Raw genomic sequence first — 22,478 nt, forward strand, 5'->3', positions numbered from 1 at the left:
ATTATGTTAGCCACGTTCTGGTACTTGAAATAGACAATAGACAATTAATTATAAAATTTAAATTCATAACCTCCCTTTGCCGGGCAAAGTTAGTTAGTATTCTGGATTCTTGGGATGCAAAAGCGTCATGCACTGTGAGTATACCCCACTTACGTTGGCCTCGCGTAAGGGTTTTAGATCATTCAGGGCTAGACAATAGCTCCTCCTTTACAGCTAAAGCATAATTATGATAAAAGAAGAGTTAAAGCTAAGTGGATTCCTAGATAGAACGTCCGGAGTGAGCCACTGCCTTTTAGGTTGTCTCTAATTGAATATCTAGCATAGTTTTTAATGTCCAGAGGACTGGACAAACTGTTCGAGCTAAGCTGGAATTTCAATCTTATTAGAAATATTTAAGACTAACACCTTGAAATCGAATCTAGACATCCTCCACTATAATCTAATCCTAACAATCACACTTCTGGTGTGTGAAACAGCTTGGAGTTCAGTGTATCCACTGCCAAACTGCACTGCACTTTACATTACATTCAGATACATATTGTATTAAAGGGGCGGTTCCTCCAAAAAGGGGAAGGAACGCAGGCAATCCAAAATGCTTACTGTTCCCCGTCCATGACATACACATTACTTCTTCATTGTACACATAAATAATGTCATACGAGGTATAGACAAAAGATCTTTAAAACTGTTATGGATATTTTGCTACTCTATTCAGAAAAAACTATTTGGTAATTTAGTACTGCCTTACATTTTCGCATGCATCAAATAATTTTGTAAACTTGTGACTACAAAAATGGTATAGATCATTTTTAACCACTTAATTCAACGTATTTGAAATATTTAATTAATCCAATTCGTTCCTCGCACCTCAAATTAGAAGAACAAGAAATTCAGCTCTTAAATGGCGAACCAAACCCAAAATTCTCTTTACGAACGGCCTCCCGTAAAATTAAAATCTATTGGTATTAGTTGTTGCAATATTTATTTCTAACTATTCATGGCGCAACAGTCCTAAAGGAACCGGGCCTCGTCCATTCTTTATCGTCAAACACCCCCATTGAGGTGAGGTCATCTTGGAGATTGTCCAAGACAGTGCAAGCGAGGTCTTCCTCTCCTGCGAGCTCCACCGACCGGGACGACCATAGTAGGGGGAGCCTTTTTAGGCAGTCTCTCAACAAGAACTAACCAACGTAGATGACCCCTCTCTTTATAAAGGTCTCGATGTCTTCTTCCTTGTACATCTGGTACAATTCTTCTTTTTTTCCTAATCCTCCACTGGCCGTTCTCACAAAGCGTGGGCCAAATATCTTTTACAGGATCTTTCTCTCCCACACCCGAAGCAACCTTTCTGCTCTCTTTAGACAGTACCCACATCTCAGTGGCATACATTGCAAGTGGTCTTACTATTGTTCTATATATTATTACTTTGGCGTCATGTGATTAACCTCCAAAACGAACATCCTTCGCTAATACAAATATTTAAAAACTATCTCCAATTGTAGTATTTGTTTACTTATCTAGATAATTTTAATTATCGAACAATTTATTCATTAAGAAGGTGAAAAATTCGGAAGCAACATAAGAAATAAAAAAAGAGTAAGAAGCGAATCTAATAAAATGCAGTATCGGAGCATTCAACACAAAGCCAGGCTTTTCAAAAAATAAAAATAAAATAAAGCGCTTAGAATGTTTAACTTTAGCAAGGCAAGTAGGTTACAAAAATTACTCTCTCTCTCACGTACACACCCCGAACGAACGCACGCACAAAATTTGGCTCCCTTCTAGTTGCAGTGACTAAATAATAAGTATTACATCAGCACTTTTCACTCGCATTTATTTATTAAAATAGAAATTTAACATTTCTCAAACAAGATTGTAAACTTTCTCTTAATCCTTGCAAGACGAATAATTGCAAGCTTGTAGATTTTGAAAATTGATTTTTCCAAGTAATAATAATAAAATATATATATACCAGAAATACAATTTTGAGATCCTTTGAGTCCAAAAAATGTTTTTTTTTTTTTTTATAAAATGATCTTTATGAGTGTAAATGGTATATTTTTTATGTATGTCAATGTTGGTGAAAGCTATCTAAAAACTGAAGAAAAAACAACGCACAATATTTAAAAATTAAGTTCACGTCCTTCCACCATTATAAGATCGGATGGTAAGTTAGTGATCAATTCTCTCCGCCTTAACATTGGAAAGCACTGCTTACATGTAGTTACTTAAGTTTTAGGAGCTGATTAGAATTCCACAAAATTTTAACACTTATTGGGGGCCATTTCAAAGAATAGCTCTTTAGAGTTATTTTAATATTTCCCCTTTGGCTCTTCCAAAAAAATGTTTCCGATTTTCTTTAAATCCTTACAAATAATTGAAAAAACGTGTGCATTTAAAATTTTTATTTAGAAAATTCATTTAAGATGGATTCAATAAGAGAAGAAGTTATTAAACTGCTGTTTTAGTATATTTTAAAATGCATACAATGCATTTATTCTATAGATGAAATCTTGACTAGGAGAAATAAAAGTTTACCTAAGTTTGCCTGCCCAATATGGGCTTTTTCGAGTATTTTGGATTCGCCTGAGACCCTGGTTTTAATTGCTAAGTGGTTGGAAAGTTAACCAATCAGTGAAAAACGGATTTTCTGGCAAGCTAAATCGGTCGTTTTTTTTTTTTTGCAATTATTACTACACTATACGAGGTGTGTTCAATAAATAAGGTGAATTTTCAAATTTCGCGGGCTACGTACATTCGAATTACGAATGTTTTTTTTTTTTATGTTGGTACACTTGTCTCGAACATATTTTCAAAGTTGTAGCTATATAGCATGTTTAGTTTGTTTGTGAGAGGCATAAATAAGGCAAGTGTTTTGCGAGTTCGGCGATTTTCTTCTGTCGACAAAAATGGATCAACGAATTTGCATCAAATTTTGTGTAAAAAATGGAATTAAGTGCTCAAAAACACTTGAAATGTTGACAGTAGCGTACGGTGAGAGTACTCTGGGTCAAAAAAAGGTTTACAAGTGTTACAAGCTTTTCACAGAAGGTCGAGAAGATGCGAATGACGACGCTCGCCCTGGACGCCCCAGCACATCAACAACCGATGAAAATGTTAAGAAAGTAAAGAAAATTGTTATGAAGACTCGTCGAATCACAATTAGAGAAGTTGCTGAGGATGTCGGCATATCGGTTGGCACATGTCATGCAATTTTTTCTGAAATTTTGGGCATGAAGCGTGTGGCAGCGAAGTTCGTTCCAAAATTGCTGAATTTTGATCAAAAAAAAACCGTCGCATGAGCATCGCTCAGGAATTGTTGAATGACATTATCATGCCTCAGCCACCGTATTCACCAGATTTGGCGCCCTGTGACTTTTTCCTGTTCCCAAGATTGAAGAGACCCATGAAAGGACGGCGTTTTGCGACGATTGAGGAGATAAAAACCGAATCGCTGAGAGAGCTCAAGGACATACCAAAAAGTGCATATCAGAACTGTTTTGAGGATTGGAAAAAACGCTGGCACAAATGTATTATATCTGAGGGGGACTACTTTGAAGGAGACCAAATAAAAATCGATGAATAAATAAATATTTTTTGAGAAAAATGAAAATTCACCTTATTTTTTGAACACACCTCGTACACTATGCCCTACTAGTTTTAACCGATAATTATACCTGAAGGGTACTTTTAAGGGCACTATACACTATGCCCTGCTAGTTTTAACGGATAATTATTCTTGAGGGTAATTTTAAGGGCACTATACACTATGCCCTGGTAGTTTTAACGGATAATTATACTTGAGAATCATTTTAAGGGCCACTAAACACTATACCCTGCTTGTTTTAACGGATAATTATACTTGAGGGTCATTTTAAGGGCACTATACACTATGCCCTGCTAGTTTTAACGGATAATTATACTTGAGGGTCATTTTAAGGGCCACTAAACACTATACCCTGCTTGTTTTAACGGATAATTATACTTGAGGGTCATTTTAAGGGCACTATACACTATGCCCTGCTAGTTTTAACGGATAATTATACTTGGATAATTATTTTAAGGGCCACTAAACACTATACCCTGTTTGTTTTAACAGATAATTATACTTGAGGGTCATTTTAAGGGCAAGGATGACTAAAGCAGAGTGGTGTTTTGTGTCTTAATACTTGACTCGATTTTAAGATCGTTACATTGGTACATCTCTCGTCATTTGACTACAATTTCGTGAAAATTAGGCCAACTTAAAAACAAAACAAAACAAAAACCTGTTCAAGAGCCGATTTAGTTAAGATTTTTCTGTCAGTATCAAGACTGGACGATTACCTAAAACAAAAAACATAATGAGCAACAATGATTTGAAAGTATATTTAAATGAAAAAAGAAAATTTTTAAAATAAATTTTACAGAACATTATCGAAAATAAGTTCTATTTTATAAAATTAATAAGAGCCTAATTAATGAATATATCGGTTTCGTGACCGTCAATTGTTAAACTAAGGATTCAAGATTGGCGAGAAATCGTTCAAATAAAAAACAAACTCGTCTTTTTACCAACGTTTCGACAAATATATTGTCCTCTTCAGGGCCTGGATATTACAAATACAAAACAATTTACAGAGTCAGTAACATAGATTGTTTTGTTTTGTATTTGTAATATCCAGGCCCTGAAGAAAAACAATATATTTGTCGAAACTTTGGCAAAAAGAGGAGTTGGTGTTTTTTATTTGACCGATTCCGATTCCTCGCCAATCTTGAATCCTTAGACTAATTAATTATTTATTAATTTTTTGGGAGCCATGTAAAGTTCACATTTCGTAAAAAAAATTTATATACAGGGTGTATACGGAGGAGTGGTCGAAAAATGGGGAGGTGATTCAGCAGCTCAAATGCAACAAAAAATATTCTCTTCACTTTGGCCCGATTCTCAATAATGTCCAAGATATTTACATTTTTAACTTTTTCGTCGATATTCGCGTTTTTCACCATTAAAACGGCCGTAACTTTTCTATCCTTTAGCCTACATCAAATCTGCTTATTCCAAACGAAAGAGCATTAAATTTCCTATAAATCTGCTTAACCCAGAGCCTCAAAACGTTTCTTATAACAATGAAATTTTTACTTTAATGTCTAAAAAATTCGTTCTCGATGATTTCTGTTAAAATTTTCAACTGCATTTTTTCAGTGGTTAATGAATCAAGGAATCACATAATTTCAGAAAAAGTTGCGCATTTATTGAGCTTCAAGATCATATGGATTTCTTTGGTTTACAATAAAACCCTACCCCGAACAGAGGGGTGTAAATGCAGAAAAGTGGGATTCTGCGAACTGACTTTTCAGTACTTTACTCAAATATCAATTTTTACCATTTTAGTAACCATTTTAGTTTTTAACAATTATTATTTTATAAAACGGAAGTAAAAAATAAAGTAGCAATAAAACACAGAAGTGAAAAAGTACAATAGGCAGGTGCCTAGTTAAAATTGCTACAAAAATCGTTCCAACTATTCAAACAAGGAAGTGGGAAAGAATTGTGGCAAATTTTTAGTTTCTTGACTACAATTGTTTGAGCAACATATTTTAACGATAAAATGGAGGTTTCTTTTCATCAAAGTTAATTAATAATAATTCAAAACTAATCGATTTTTGGAGAAGGAACAAAAAAGAAAATAACCATTTTATTTTTGAATTATTATTAATTAACTTTGATCCAAAAAACCTCCATTATGTCATTCAAATAAGTTGCACCAACAATTGTAGTCAACTACTGCGTTTTATTGCTACCTTATTTTTTACTTCCGTTTTATTAAATAATAATTGTTAAAAACTAAAATGGTTACTTTTCTTTTTGTTACTTTTCCGAAAATTGACATTTGAGTAAATTAGTAATGAAAAGTCAGTTCGCAAAATCCCAGTTTTCTGCAATTACACCCCTCTGTTCGGGGTAGGGTTTTATTAAAAACCAAAAAAATCCATATGATCTTGAAGCTCAATAAATGCGCAACTTTTTCTGAAATTATGTGATTCCTTGATTCATTAACCACTGAAAAATTGCAGTTGAAAATTTTAACAAAAATCATCGAGAACGAAATGTTTAGACATTAAAGTAAAAATTTCATTGTTACAAGAAACGTTTTGAGGCTCTGTACCAAGCAAATTTATTGGAAATTTAATGCTCTTTCGTTTGGAATAAGCAGATTTGTTGTAGGACAGAGGATAGAAAAGTTACGGCCGTTTTTATGGCGAAAAACGCGAATATCGACGGAAAAATTAAAAATGCAAATATCTTGGACACTATTGAGAATCGGGCCAAAGTGAAGAGAATATTTTTTGTTGCATTTGAGCTGCTGAATCTCCTCCCGAAGTTTCGATCACTCCTCCGTAAACACCCTGTAAAGGAGGAACCAGATTTTGAAGACTGATCTTGTTACTGGGCTTGATAGATACACACAGCATCTCCACACAAGACAGTATTAACTAACTAAGAACCGATTGAGTCAGAAGAAAGAATGGTCTCATGTTTATTGTTTAATTCATTGCTTTGCTATTGCTAAGTTCCAAAGATTGCTAGATCTAGTTTGGAGTCTACTCACCACTGACATTACCACCGTCTTCCACCTAAACTTGCTTACTAGTCAGCTAAAGTTGAAATCTTTACATCAAAATGGATTAATCTACCTCTGGACACACTTTTCGAAACCGGTTAGCGTGCTATGGCGGATAAAGTCAAAGATCTCGAAATATGGTTGACCGTAAATTTCCCCTAAGAAAAGATCTCGCGAGAGATGATTGGCTGAAAAGCAGGAATCAAGTAAAAGGAAACGGTTTAAGAAAAACCAAATTGGATTGACTGAAAAGAATGATTTATTTGTAACCATGGTGAGCTGTAGAAATCCATAAAAAGTCGCGCTTCAAGTCTTCTTCCTCATTAGTTCAATAACAATTAGAAGGTACACCACCATTTGTAGAAAAAGGGATTCACTATTGAGGTTACAATTAAATGATAATCTGAACAAAGAGTATAATAACAGCCATACACGATACTATTTCAGCATCATTATAGGACCAAGTGAGAAAAAAGAAATCACAATCTTGGAAAAGCCTCATACATACCTCGTTAAGAGAAACAGTATTTTCCCAATTTACTATTAAACGAGAGTTTTAGAGGTTCTAGAGGCTTGGACACTTTTATAGAGTTTATAGTAAGATAAATTCGTTAAAGAATTTCAATCTCGGATTTATATTATCTTAGTTTAAGATTTAGCGTTTTTAAAGATTGAAAATAATAGTAGTAAATAATAATAATAATAATAGTAGTAAAATAATATTAATAATAATAGCAATAATAATAATAATAATAGCAGTAATAATAGTAATAATAACAATAATAATAGTAGTAGTAAATAATAGTAATAATAATAGCAATAATAAGAATTTTTTTTTTTTTTTTTTTTTTTTTTTTTTTTTTTTTTTTTTTTTTTTTTTTTTTTTTGAGGGGTGAAATGCGTTTACGCACGCAGAGGCCCTGCTGTGCCGGACTCCCAAAATAGACTACCGGCTAAAACACCCCCCCGCTGCTAGGCCTAGCCTGGATTCACTGGCGACCAGCATTACTTCAGAGCTAGGCCTCTGTCTTTACTCATTGGAGTATTTCCCTCGGTGTTACCCTACTTGGCAGTCGTCCAGGTCCTGCTTCTTCTGCTGAAGAAGGTCCCTGGCGTACCTAGCTGCAGTCTGCCAGTTGGCCTCACTGGCCAGCATAGTTTCGACTATAGTGTCTGGAGTCTGTTGCCCAATCACTGCCTCGAAGTGACCTCTGAGCCGCTCCCACCGACCGCAGGAGAAAAACGTGTGGGAAGCATCGTCTTTACTGCCGGGGCAGTAAAGGCATTCCTCATCCTCTACCTTTCCCACCTTTTTCAGGTATGCCCTGAAATAGCCATGCCCACTCAGGAGTTGTGTGAGGTAATAGTCCACTTCCCCATGTGGTCTCTTCGTCCATGGCTTTACCTCCTTTATTAACCTAGCGGTCCATCGACCCCGCAGATCATCTTCCCAGGAAGCCTGCCACCTCCGGAAAGTCCCATCCCTCTCCTCCCTGGAGAGAGCCTCCTTACTCCCCTCTGCCCTCCTTTCGTGGAGGATCTTGCGTTCCCTAGCAAGGAGTGCAATCGGGATCACTCCGGCAATCACGAGAACCGCTGGCTCAGACACCGTGCGATATGCAGAGGCAATCCTCAGCGCACCAAGCCGCTGCACACGAGCCATTCTCTTCCTGTAGACCTCCTTGTTAAGAGCATCTGCCCACACCTCAGCTCCGTAAAGGAGTATCGAGTGTGTCACACTCATCAACACTCGGCGTGTGCTGCCCCGGGGGCCACCAACGTTCGCCATCAGCCTACTGAGGGACGCGACACTCTTTGCGGCCTTATCCGCTGCGCTCTGAATTTGCTTACCGAAGCTCAGCTTGCCATCAATCATCAAACCCAGATACTTGGCAGTGCTCTTCGAGGTCACAACTTCTTCCCCAACATGCCATGATATGCTCGTGGGGATCCTCTTTTTGGTCAGGAGCACAATCTCTGTTTTGGACAGTGCTAACGATAGTCCATGCTCCGTCATCCATCGATTGACGATACGCATCACCCTACTCAATTTTAGTTGGGCTTTCTCGACATCACGTGCGGCAACAAGTGCTGCCACGTCGTCTGCGTATCCAACCAAAACTGTCTCTTCTGGCATTTCCTGTCTGAGCAGGCTATCATACGCCACATTCCAGAGATCCGGGCCCAGGATCGATCCCTGCGCTGCACCTGCCGTAACTGCGGATGCTCTTGGCCCTCTCGAGGTCTGGTAAATAACTGTTCGGTTCCGCAGGTAATCACTTATTACTCGCAGAAGGTACTTCGGGACTTGAAACGTTTCCTCCAGCGCTCTCAGCACATCTACCCAACTAATTGAGTTGAAGGCGTTTTTTACGTCAAGCGTGACCAGAAGGACCACCCGACGAGAATGATGATTGTGATCCTCCGCCCTGCGTACCGCCTCAATTACTTCTTGGACCGCGCCTACTGTGGAGCGCCCAGACCTGAAACCATATTGTCTCGGCGATAGGTCTCCTGCCGCTTGCACCGCCAACACTAGTCTTTCCCTGAGGAGCTTCTCGTATAATTTGCCCGCTGTATCCAACATACATAGAGGCCGGAAGGACGACGGAAGTTCCGGTTCCCCCTTTCCCTTGCTAATGAGGACCAGCCGCGCTATCTTCCAACGGGTACTAAAAACCCCAGCTTTCAGGCAGGCATTATACATTCTCAGTAACAGACCAGGACTCTGCATTGCGACCAACTTAAGCACCTCATTAGGGATGCCGTCAGGGCCGGGCGCTTTCTTGCTTTTGAGAGAGCATACGGCTTTCTCAAGGTCCCTGTTGGTGAAAAGATGAAAATCCCCTACATCACCAAAGTCCCTATCACTCCGAACTGGGTGGGAAGGAAAGAGCGCCTCCACGACTTTTTCCATGGCGGGCACATCCATGACTAATGGAGTTCTAAATGCCCCGAGTTTTTGGGATACTATCTTATACCCCAGTCCCCATGTATCTACATCCACATCCTCTTTCAATTTTTCCCAGCAGCGCATCTTGCTTCTGCAGATAGCTCGCCTTAGTTCCCTCTTCACTGTTTTATACTCAATCAAGCGAAGTTTTGCGTCTGGCCGACGTCCTGCTCGTTGAGCTCTCCTTCGCAACTTAATGCACTCCTTACGCAGCCTGGCTATTTGAGGGGTCCACCAGTAAACGGGGCGTTTGTCATGACGCGGCTTTTTCCGCGGCATAGATTTTTCGCAGGCTTTGACAATAAGGCTCATAGTTGAAGCAACAACAGCCTCAGCGCCTGCTTTCCCCTCGAGCACAGCATCCTCAGCCTGATCCACACCTCTAGCGAGCACATCGAGGAATAGCTCCATATCTATTCTCTCGAGATTCCATCTTGGAGACATCTCCTGGTTTCCATATCCTTCTCTTCCGGAGAGCCGATTGAACCGCCGGCAAGCACCCGCGAAATGACCGGGGATTCGCGTATCTCCTCCACCTCAATGGTCAATGCTCCTTTCATCGAGAGTTCAGGAGCCTCTTCTTGTTCTGCTTTCTTTGCCATTTCTTCCGCATTCTTCGCCGAGATAGGCGGGGTAGATGGCGGTGTTCTCTTCATCCTAGAGCTCCGTTGGAAGGGACTGGACTTTCCCTCCATTGGAGGGGCCGAATTCTTCATCTCCGAAGCATCCATCGTTTTCTGCTGGGTAAGGGAACCCTCACTACTTTTCTCTTGCACTTTTGGAACAATTTTTTTTAAATTACTTTTCATTTTATTTTTTTCTCCTCCCGCTCCGCTCACACACTACTCAAGGAATAAGCAACTATGTTCGGACCGTTCCCGCCCGAGGAAGCGCAACACACCCACGCCAACAACCCCCCAAGCACAGCACGCCCGCGAGTGGTGGCCTCGGCAGAGCCCCCCGCCAACCGCGGCAGGTCCCTAATCCGGTCGCCAACCGGAACTACCGCGACCAACGAGATTATACACCGAATGATAAGGCAGCCAGGTCGTGAAGGCTACTCCGACCCGGGCCAATGTACTGTCCGGCGGCCTGGGAGCGCAAGAGTAGAACCCAGTTTTTAAGCTGTACCCTCCACTCACGCGCGCACCGCACAAGGGAAACCGCCGACGCGGGAAGCACCCCCCGGGAATAGAACAGACCGAAGGACTAGGAAAGGTAAATGAACAAAGGAGAGGTGGGGAAAGGATAGGGAGTGGAATCGAAAGGAGGGATGAGGTAGACGGTCAACGGACAGTTGCCCCTTTAGACGCCTCTTACGTCAAGCGGAAAACACTGTGGTCCTATTCTACCCCCGGAACCACAGGGGGAAGCAATAATAAGAATAATAGTAGTAGTAATAATAATAATAGCAATAATAATAATAATAATAGCAGTAATAATAGTAATAATAACAATAATAATAGTAGTAGTAAATAATAGTAATAATAATAGCAATAATAAGAATAATAGTAGTAGTAATAATAATAATAGCAATAATAAGAATAATAATAATAGTAATAATAGCAATAATAATGAAAAAAGAAGAAGAATATTATTGCCTAAGAGAAATTTTAATAAACATAAATAAAATAAAATAAAACTCCCATTTATTATAATAAAATATTAAATAATAATTAGAAAAGTAAAAACTCCATTCTGAAAAGAAATAAAAATAAGTCGAACTACCAAAAAAAACACAGGCTTCGAAAAAGAATAAAATACATATAATATAAATTCACTGGTTGCAAGCATCTAAGTTTGAAATTATAGACGTAATTTTGTGCCATTAAAAAAAAAAATTAAAAAAAATAAATAGTGCATTCCTTGACCACAAAATATGATACGAAACTTACAGCGTAACTTACTTCCGGACCATCACGCCATATTCTATTGTCAGTTCTGTAAAGATTTCGTTTTTTCTGTCCGCCATCAGCAAACTTTACTAGTAGAGAGTCTTTGCAGCCAGATACTGGTTTACCATTAAACGCTTGTATAATCTGTTCACATTTTTCTTTAGATTCCATTCTGTTTTTTGGCCAAGCAGAGGAACAAAAAAAAAGGAAAACAAACAAGATTAAATATTAAATAAAGTTTAGTTTAAATACAGTTTACACAAATTTTTCTGGGAATTTATAAAAATTTTAGAATTAGGATCCGCAGTGCTGGAGTTAAAATTGTGTCTGTCTGTCACAATTTGATTAAATACTGTCAGTAAAATAAGTAATGAGACTGATTTTTTTAATTTTTTTTATTCAAAAAGAATTACAATTCTATATTGTCGCCTTCAAAATAACTTCCTTCTGAAGCCACACATCGCTGGAGACGTTTCTTCCACTCCTCATAGCAGTAACTCGAACTCTGATACTGGAATAGCCTTCAGCCGTTTGAATGTTTTCGACTGTCCCAAAATGAGTTCCCTTGAGGTGATTTTTCAACTTCGGGAAGAGAAAAAAAAGGTCACAAGGACTCAAGTCAGGCGAATAATGGAGGCTGAGGAGCTACAGGAATGTTTTTACTGGCCAAAAACTCTGTTTATTGAAATTGCAAGGATGGACGGTCAGAAGATCAAACGCATGATGATTTGTGTTTTTTCGATATCCATGGAATCGTCCACAAAGAGTTTCTACCTCAAGGTCAAACGGTCAATCAACACTTTTACCGAGAGGTTCTTGGAAAAACTTCGAAAAAGGGTCCAATTCGTGTGAGACCCAAACATCAAGAACAAGTTGGGTGTTGCATCACGGGTAATGCTCCTTGTCACACAGCAATTTCAATAAACACGAGTTTTTGGCCAGTAATAACATTCCTGTGGCTCTTCAGCCTCCATTATTCGCCTGACTTGAGTCCTGTGACTTTTTTTCTCTTCCCGAAGTTGAAAAATCACCTGAAGGGGAACTCATTTTGGGACAGTCGAAAACATTCAAACGGCTGAAAGCTATTCCAGTATCGGAGTTCGAGCACTGCTATGAGGAGTGGAAGAAACGTCTCCAGCGCTGTGTGGCTTCAGAAGGAAGTTATTTTGAAGGTGACAATCATAGAATTGTAATTCTTTTTGAATAAATTTTTTTAAAAAAATCAGTCTCATTACTTAATTTACAGACCTCGTATGCTATTAAATTTTAAATTCAGCTTTTTCTTTTTTTAAATTTACCATAAAAAATTTAGCTATTTGAAATCGAACTTCACAGCAGTCAATTTTCTGTAAACAAATACTGGAACTTTTTAGTTATTCTCTGATGAAGACAGAATTGCACTTTGATGAATTATGGAGATGCTAAGAGCAAGCTATTGCAAGAGCTATTGCATTCTCTTTTTTTTGAAAAATATTGGACACGTACGCAATTTTTGTTATTTTAATTAGTAACCACAATAAATTTTATTTTCACCTCTCAGATTTATCCGAGATAATAAAATAAATAAATAGAATATTATACAGGACATATTATTGTACTTAAAAGCCTATATTGCCTACACAGAGAAAATGGTTCACTGAGAAAACAACAGCTGTTTTTATTCCAGAATCACTCTGGCCACGCTTTTTGCTGCCAAGGCAATGTATATCGTATAAGCAAAATAAAGGCTAGGATGTACTGTAATATACTCCATTCTGATTTGAAACGTATTTTAAAAAAACCATTTAGTATGAAAATAAAAAAAAAAAAGGTCATCATTTTGAAAGCTTTGAAAAAATTCAAAGCAAAAAATGCAAAACTAGTTCACTAAATTAAGGCAAAACATTTATTTGACTGTCGCCTTAAAAAGGTAGGATGAGAGATTGTAAATATTTTATATTTTTAGCATCTTACAAATAGAATATCACATTATTATAGGATTTTTTTCTTATCAAAACCAAGGGGAAGAAGGTAGACATAATGAGCTGTTAAGTTGGGGAGTCCACGTCAAGCTGAGGGAACCATTCAGGAAGAATGAATCTTACGAGGGTCGTTTGAAAAGTCCGTGCAAAAATAAAAACTACTTAATTTTTTGGGGTAAACCTTTTTTATTTTTCAACATAGTCTCCTTTTAGGCTTATACACTTCGTCCAACGCTGCTCTAGTTTGTTGATCCCTTACGAATAATAGGATTTGTCCAAGTCTGAAAAATAGCCATTCGTTTCTGCAATCACCTCCTCGTTTGAATAAAATCTTTTTCCCGCCAGCCATTTCTTCATATTGGGGAACAAATAGTAGTCCGAGGGAGCCAAGTCTGGAGAATAGGGGGGATGTGAAACGAGTTGGAACCCTATTTCCATTAATTTTGCGACCATAACTGCTGAGGTGTGAGCTGGTGCGTTGTCGTGATGGAAAAGGACTTTTTTGTGGGCCAATCGTGGGCGTTTTTCTTGCAGCTCGGTTTTCAAACGGTCCAATAACGATGAATAATATGCGCCTGTAATAGTTTTACCCTTTTCCAGATAGTCGATGAGGATTATTCCTTGCGAATCCCAAAAGACAGTCGCCATAATCTTTGCGGCCGAAGGAACGGTCTTCGCCTTTTTTGGCGCAGATTCCCCGTTGGTAACCCATTGTTTAGATTGTTCTTTGGTCTCAGGAGTGGTAGTGATGTATCCATGTTTCATGCACAGTGACGAAACGACGCTTAAAGTCCTGCGGATTCTTCTGGAATAGCTGCAAACCGTCCTTGCAACACTTCACACGATTTCGTTTTTGGTCAAGCGTGAGCAATCGCGGCACTTATCTTGCGGATAGCTTTGTCATGTCCAAATGTTGATGCAAAATATTATGTACCCGTTCATTCGAGATGCCCACAGCACTAGCAATCTCACGCACCTTCACTCTTCCTGTCATCCATCACCGTATCATGGATTTTATCAATGATTTCTGGAGTAGTAACCTCAACAGGGCGTCCAGAAGGTTCAGCGTCACTTGTGCCCATATGGCCACTCCGAAAATTTTGAAACCACTTATAAACTGTTCTAATCGAAGGTGCAGAGTCACCATAATGTTTATCAAGCTTCTCTTTAGTCTCCTGAGGCGTTTTGCCTTTCATAAAGTAGTGTTTAATCAACACACGAAATTCTTTTTCGTCCATTTTTTGAAAATCCCTCGTCTTCCTTGATTCAAACTAATGCCAAACACAAAGGAATAGACCGATCTGGCTGAAACTTGGTGTGTATTCTTCCAAGAGATGCTACTAACTAAACATAACCTCGATACGCGCAAGTAGTGCTATCTCTCTGACTTTGCACGGACTTTTCAAACGATCCTCGTAAGGATACACAGAGAAAATGATTGCTATCGAATAATACTAAAGAATCATCCTTAAGTGTCTACAATTTGATGATAGCATCGATAAAAAAAAAAAAAAAATTTGTATTCTTGGATATTGTGAGCCAAAATGCTCGAATAATTACACTGATGAATTTCGATTTGGGAAGTATGAGGAATAAATCATCAACCAAAATTAATTCTTGAGGTTATGATAATGAGGCTCAAAACTAGAATATAGGAACGAAGAAATAAGAATACCACAGATTAAATTAAATAGAAAATTTAAAGTGTATTTAAAAGCCACATCTGAGGCTTGGTTCTAAAACTGTAAAAAATTGGCCGTTAGAATGCGCTAGGTTTGCTATTATTGCAAAAGAATAAATAATAATAATAGTAATAATAAACATTCTATTATAATCTAAAATAATAATGAATACAATAAATAAATTACATTACCTTGCAAAACCAACTCCTTTACTCATACCAGAAGTATCTTTTAAAATTCTAGTAGATATAACATGTCCAAACTTGCTCAACATATTTTCAAGATCTGTTTCCTTATAGTTTGGCGGTAGATTAGCAATATACAGATTTGTTGGATCTTGTTCCTGTTGCTGTTTTTTTGTAGATTAAAAAACAAAACAAAAAAGAAACTATATAATTAAAGTAATGATTAGTTTAAAATTATTTAATTATTACTAGATAATATTACGATAACGTGGTTTTATTAATTATATAATAGCTTATTGTATTTATTTAATAGCTTAAACTAAGCTTAGAAATAAGATTTTAATTTCATTAATATTATATAGAAACTTTAAGCAATATCAGATCTACAAATATATTATTATCTATAATTATTCTTTTTAGTTACTGTTTTTAATAATAATAATAATAATAATAGTTCTACGATTTAAATAGATAATACAATTAACTACTTGGAGGGGGAGACTAATCTTGCTGTATAGCAATTTTACTTGCTTTCTACTTAGTACCACGTTAAACAAATAAACATAAATACTCTACAATAATGGTTTTATTTTTCAAAAAGGTTTATTTTATTATTCTTTTTGTTTTTGTTTATGTTTATAGAAAAAATTCTTAATTACAACCCGTTTTTAAAACTAAAAATTAATTAATAATTAATTTTAAGGATTTCACGGTATGATTGCTTCATTTTACGGTTGTAATTGTTTCAATTTCATTTGCTCTTTTGGATGTGTTTCTTATTTTTAATTTTAATAATTCAGCACAGTTATAATAACAATCACATGGACTTGGAAAGAGCATCTGTTGGTTCTCTCAATCGAGAACGGTTTATGGAACAACCATTAAATAAAATCCAAGCCCTAGGACCAGGGGAATCGAACCTACTAAACCAACAATACATCTTATATAGCATTGCGAGACTAGTCTCTTAACCCGCTCGGCTACCGTGGCGCCTAAATAAAATAAATAAATATTTTGATTATTACTTAGCTGCCAGGGAAATGACGTAATTGGTTTTGCCCACAATTAAATTGTATTATGCACCCTATAAAGGACTGCACTTTGCAGATTTATGCAAACGTTTTTCAAGAATTATTTTCTTGTACTTAGAACGTTTAATAAACTTAAATTGTGGCACCTAATGATAATCCATATTTCGACGATGGTCAACACACAAAGAACATTTTGTATTATAAAGGAAAAATGCAAACTTTTAATTTCTTCTAAAACTTCTAATCCATTAAACAGTTAAGGCGTGGAATTTAGTTTTTTTTAAAAAAAAACGTGTATACTCGTCGAACGCAGGGCCAAACAACCAATAGTTTACAACATCATAATAGTCACTGCAAGCGAACTTTTTCTGCAATCTCCGGGGGAGCTTGAGATTACAGAGCATTCTATGCTCATTCAAAAAAAATCTTGCACCGCTTCACTTTAAGCATTGCTCTAGTTAAAACTAGGGACGCAAGTGCTTTTACAAGGAAGAAAAGAGCTTTTTGAATTCTGTGCAAAATGAAATCATGCTCGTACTGAGGTCTGAATCTCAATCTTTTATTTGGGTGCCCAAATTCCCAATCTCTAATGCGGAGACCAAACATGTACACTTATCATTTGGCTGACTCCCACCGCAGTTCTATTGGTTAGATAAAGGAAACATCCCACCAAAATGATATTCTTATTGGATTTTATTAAAATTTCGAGTTTTTATAGTTAATGGCAATTTTATATTTTTTCACGAGTATAAACGTCGAACGCACCGTAATAGAGATTTGGTTTGACGTACGATACACGTCAAACACGCTTAAACTGGTTAAACATACAAAAACATTACAGCTGTATGAAACAGTGAATTAAATTCATCAAATCTCAAAATATAGTAAAACAAATGTTTTAAAGTTCCTTGAACTATTTAAAAAACAGAAATCATTTTACAAAAACTATTTTAGAATTCTGGTTATCCATTAATGGACTAGTTACCAAGAAAAATGTGCTCCAGACATGTTAAAAGATGATCAAAAACAAACAGGAAACAAACAATTTTTTGTCCTTGAGCCGAACTACTCTTCACATGAAATGTATGGAATTTCTCCTATACCCCAAGTTGCGTGTTCTGGTAATGTTTTTAAGTTTTATCAATTAAAAAAAGAAAAAAAAAAAAACCTTGGCAAAGAATATGTTGTTATCTCTGACGTCTAATTTGGGGGGGGGGGAAATGCTCTTCAGAAATGCGAGACTTCATACAAATTTACTCAAATAAAATGGTAAAAACTAAGATATTATTATAATTGGATTATTGCAGTAAATAAATAAATAATGTTTCCTAGAACAAATGAAATTAAAAAATCAAAATACAACTGCGCACCAAACACGACATGAAACATTTTTTAAAAATTAAAATTAAAACAAATTAATAAATAATATTTTAGGGAAGGGATTAGCTATAGGTTAGCATACTGGACTCCCACGCGGAGGTCCCGGGTTCGAATCCAGCAGCTGACCCTTAGATTTTCTCTTCCTAGGAGCTTCTTACAGCTCACTGTCCGGTGATGGACAGTGTTGTCTGTAACGAGAGAACACTGTCCGGAGGCCGGCAGTGCACTGGAAAAAGCTCCGGGCGCTAATAACCTCAGCTGTTGATGCGCCAAAAAAAAAAAAAAAAAAAAAAAATATTTTCTACAAAATACTTCCCATTTAGGTTATTATTAGTTCAATTAATTTGAGTGTTCTTATTAAGTAATTAAATAAATAATGAGGAAGGTTAGTTAATTGAAAAAATAAATAAATAAATAACTAATAATATTAATCCGCCACCATATTCCTTTACTTAACCAAAAAATAAAATAAATAAAACTGGATTTTAGTTAATTTTTTTAAAAAAATACTTTCTTTTTTTTAATCATGCTCCATAGCAAAGTATATAATAAAGCTAAGTCAGGTTTATTGCTAAGTTAATTAATCATAATTAAAATTATATAAATTTTTACAGCGGCCAATTATAGAGTAAAGCTTTAAAAGAGACAAATATACAATTCCGGGGACAAACACTTAGAAATAAATAAATAAATACTTCCACAAAGCTATATATAAATAATAGTATACTATATACAAATTAAAATCATAGTAATTAATAAATTAAATAATATATAAGATCAATTTACGATACAAATAAAAAAAATAAAGTATATAGTATTATTAAATAATATTTTGCTACAATATTAATAAGTACCTAAATTTATCTAAAACATTTAATATAAAAAAGTAGAAACATTTAATTCTAAACATAGAGCATGAATAAATTAAAATAAACTTAATGACTTAAATTTTTTAAAATTTTGGTTTAATAAATTTTCCCATATATTCAGATTGTATTTTATTTTCTAATTTTGAGTGCTACCAATTTTTTATTCACCTATCTAAATATGAAAAACCAAAATCAGGGCAGGAAATCTTGTGATAAAGTCACAAATTTTTGTTAAATAAAATGAGAAATAATGTTATCAAGAACAAGGTGAAGCGCTAACATAACATTTTAATTGGTAATTATTTTTATTTTTATGATTAAATCATGTTAATCACATGATTATCATGTTCATAACTTGATTGAAATTAGTGGGAGCCCCCTTAAAAAAAATACAAATATTAGCCCTTAAAAGAGAATTAGGGGCACATTTGAACAGGGAGTCCCCCCCTTTTGAACATTTTTAATTTCTCGCCAAATACGAGACTCGTACTTAAAACATTTATGATTGGTAATTATCTCCATATGTTGTGGTAGACCAGTTGTATAATTGACTGAGTTTCCCTTCGTTTTTTCGTTGTTTTCAAGTGTAATTGTGAAGATTTGTAGTGGACAAAGGTGTAAGTATTGTTAGTCCAAATTAACATTTTGGAATTCGCATTTTTAAATCTATTATTTACAAAAGTCTATTTGCTTGCAAAAAGTGTTGGATATTATATTTTCTTTTATGGAAGGAGAGGGGGCACATTTCAACATCACCAGTTAAAATGTGCCGCCCTACCGACCTGCAAGTTTGTGACTTTTTTTCGTTTAATCGCAAAGAAGGGGAAAGTGGTCCGAACCTACCATTAAGAAGCGCAACAAACCGAATATTTTGTTCAAACTTCCCTAAACCCATCATCACTTCGTGTACAAACATCCCCGAACTGAGTCATTCTTGATTTTTTTGAACTAGATTTCAGTGGTTTAAAAGAGAAAGTAATGTAGTAGTGAGAGAAATAACTGATAGAAGGTAGATTCAGAGTAAAGTAATATCATTTCTTTCTATTTTATATTGTGTTCAAAGCTACCCCACCAGTGGGGCAGATATTAACATTTGACCCAACATTTTTAAATTAATGAAATATAGATATGTATGTAAAGTACCGACTGTTTATTGATATAGATCTGTTAAGAAGACTTGAAAGTTGTAGAAAACAAGATAAAAAGGTTCAATAATACGATTCTGTGCACTCTGTAACAGAAAATGTAAATTCTGTTCAAACGGGGCCCCCCCCTCTCCACTACACAATTTGAGATGCGAAAAGATTGTATTAACAACAACAATAGCGGACATTAAAAAAAAAAATCAATAATAGCACACAAAAAATAGAAAATAAAAAAGACCAAAAATTTTGAATAGATGGAAATATTTACTTAAAAAACCAGTTGGCGAAAGAAAATCAGAAAAATCATAATAATTTTAGAAATTAAGGCTGCTTTAGAAAAATCTAAATAATTAAAATTGTAGTAATATATAATCAGAGGTCCTACTTATCCCAGCTCACAGTTGGAAGAGGATATGATGGACAAAAATATATTAAAGAATAATAAAAAAAAAAAATATAATCCCAACTTTTTCACTCATAATTTTTAACGGACAAGAAAATTGAAGAAAAGTTTTAGTTTTCCCCCAAAAAGATTAAAGAATTCTAATAATAAAATAATAATAATAATTTTTATAAACAAAATTTCCATTATTTTTTTTTCCAGAAAAAAAAATAAATTATTTTTCTCCATTTCATTAATTATTATTATTTCTTTAAAATATAAACTACTAACTACATTCTGTAATATGAATTTTTGTGTCGTGTTTTTCTTGAATATGTTAATTTTTTGATTTCTTTCTCTTTTTTTTAGCATTTTAATTAAAAAACGCCAAAAAAAATAAATAATAATAAGTTACATATTTTGCTTTAAATATCAACAGCAAAACACATAAAATCAAAATATTAAAGCAAATATAAATAAATTAAAGAAATAAAATAAAATAGTATAACCAAGAAATAAATAGATTAAAGCAGGTTTACCATAAATATGTATTATATATATATACAATGTCACGGCCATCAAAATAATTTTAGGCACAATAAATTGGGCATTTGTTTGTTTACTAAGTAAATATACAAATAATTTTTAGCAATATTAAGAGTTTTCTATACAGAAGGCACATGAAAATAAATTAGGCTTTTATTTTTAATAATTTTATTTTCCTCTCCAAGTTAGATAAGAAAAGATAAAGCGTATTCAAAATATGTAAAATACTTCATTAAACTTTATTAAAGCTTTATTAAATTATGGGCATTATTTTTAATACTATTTTTGAAATAAATTATTTAAAGATAGCTTGCGACGGGCATGCATGTTGAGTATTAAAGTATTATTATATTATTTTGTAATAAGCTTTCTTTCAAATTCTCTGGCCAAATTTATTGCCATAATTACTTATCTTTAACTACACAACTGAGTATTTCTTTTATTTATTTAATTCTGAAATAAACTATCTATTTTCTAGTTAAGGAGACTCTGGTTTTTCGAAGCAAAAACGAGCCATACCCTGTTATTGCCAATAATTGGTACTAAAATATCTAAATCTACCTATTTAACCCACAACGGCTAAGAAATGATTTTTTTTTTTTTAATTTGAAAAATTGTGAACAATATATTTTCCTGAAGCTGGCGATAGAATCAAGTAGCTCTAGTTTAACACGTAGGAATTGCAGTTTTAAACAAACCGCATTTGTACAGAGATCCAAATTTAGTGAAATAATTTTCTCAAAATGCTGGCTATGCAGGGTTTGAAATAGATAATTATTTGTTTTCACTCACAAAATAATGAAATAATAATTATTTTTTAATCAATAAATTTAAAAATAATGCCTGATTTATTGATCAAAAATAAAAAAAATCAATGATCACACTATGAGCGATACCTTTTTTTCAATTAGAAAAGATTCATTCTTGATCGAAAAAATTTCACTCAAAAAATAAAAAATCATATTGAATGAAAAATAACTCACTATTTTTTTGGCTCTTGTATCCTTCAGAAATGACCTCTTCCCTGGTTTGGGAATGTAGGAAGGCCCTGGATCTACTGGCGCGGCACAACAAAGTTCGGCGGTGCCGGGTCATGTGGGTATTGAAGGGAATGAGAAAGCTAATCATCTGGCCAAGGAATGGAGCTAACACTCCTTTCATCGGCCCAGGAGCCTGTCCTGGGGATCACCAGGGGTTCGGTTCGTGTGGCTCTCAAGAGATTGGATCTGGAGGGAGCACAGAAAAGAACTGGGTGATAGGTCCTGGGGTTAAACACGGCAAGACCATGATGCCTTGGCTGTATAAACAAAGAGCCAAAGAGACCCTGTGTTTGGGCAGAAATCAGATTACTCTACGAGGGTCGTTTGAAAAGTCCGTGCAAAGTCAGAGAGATAGCACTACTGGCGCGTATCGAGGTTATGTTTAGTTAGTAGCATCTCTTGGAAGAACACACACCACGTTTCAGCCAGATCGGTCTATTTCTTTGTGTTTGGCATTCGTTTGAATCGAGGAAGTCGAGTGATTTTCAAAAAATGGACGAAAAAGAATTTCGTGTGTTGATTAAACACTACTTTATGAAAGGCAAAACGCCTCAGGAGACTAAAGAGAAGCTTGATAAACATTATGGTGACTCTGCACCTTCGATTAGAACAGTTTATAAGTGGTTTCAAAATTTTCGGAGTGGCCATATGGGCACAAGTGACGCTGAACGTTCTGGACGCCCTGTTGAGGTTACTACTCCAGAAATCATTGATAAAATCCATGATATGGTGATGGATGACAGAAGAGTGAAGGTGCGTGAGATTGCTAGTGCTGTGGGCATCTCGAATGAACGGGTACATAAT

General features: G+C 35.5%; 1 protein-coding gene across 29 annotated transcripts in view; it reads right to left on the bottom strand.

Annotated features, from left to right (window-relative positions):
* shep (RNA binding motif single stranded interacting protein alan shepard) overlaps positions 1-22,478 on the bottom strand; it is a 392,464-nt gene that overhangs the window by 34,524 nt on the left and 335,462 nt on the right. For 17 of the 29 annotated variants that reach the window (XM_074114614.1, XM_074114612.1, XM_074114633.1 and 14 more), the window contains 2 exons: positions 15,288-15,445; positions 11,454-11,625 (listed from right to left, as the gene is read on the bottom strand). In XM_074114614.1, the coding sequence (XP_073970715.1) occupies positions 11,454-11,625; positions 15,288-15,445 (330 nt within the window). The remainder of the gene's footprint in view (positions 1-11,453; positions 11,626-15,287; positions 15,446-22,478) is intronic. The other 12 variants (XM_074114613.1, XM_074114629.1, XM_074114622.1 and 9 more) reach the window with 1 other exon arrangement.

The sequence above is a fragment of the Rhodnius prolixus genome, unplaced genomic scaffold, assembly GCF_049639745.1.
Source record: "Rhodnius prolixus isolate KJV_2025 unplaced genomic scaffold, Rpr scaffold_7, whole genome shotgun sequence".
Classification (NCBI taxonomy): domain Eukaryota; kingdom Metazoa; phylum Arthropoda; class Insecta; order Hemiptera; family Reduviidae; genus Rhodnius; species Rhodnius prolixus.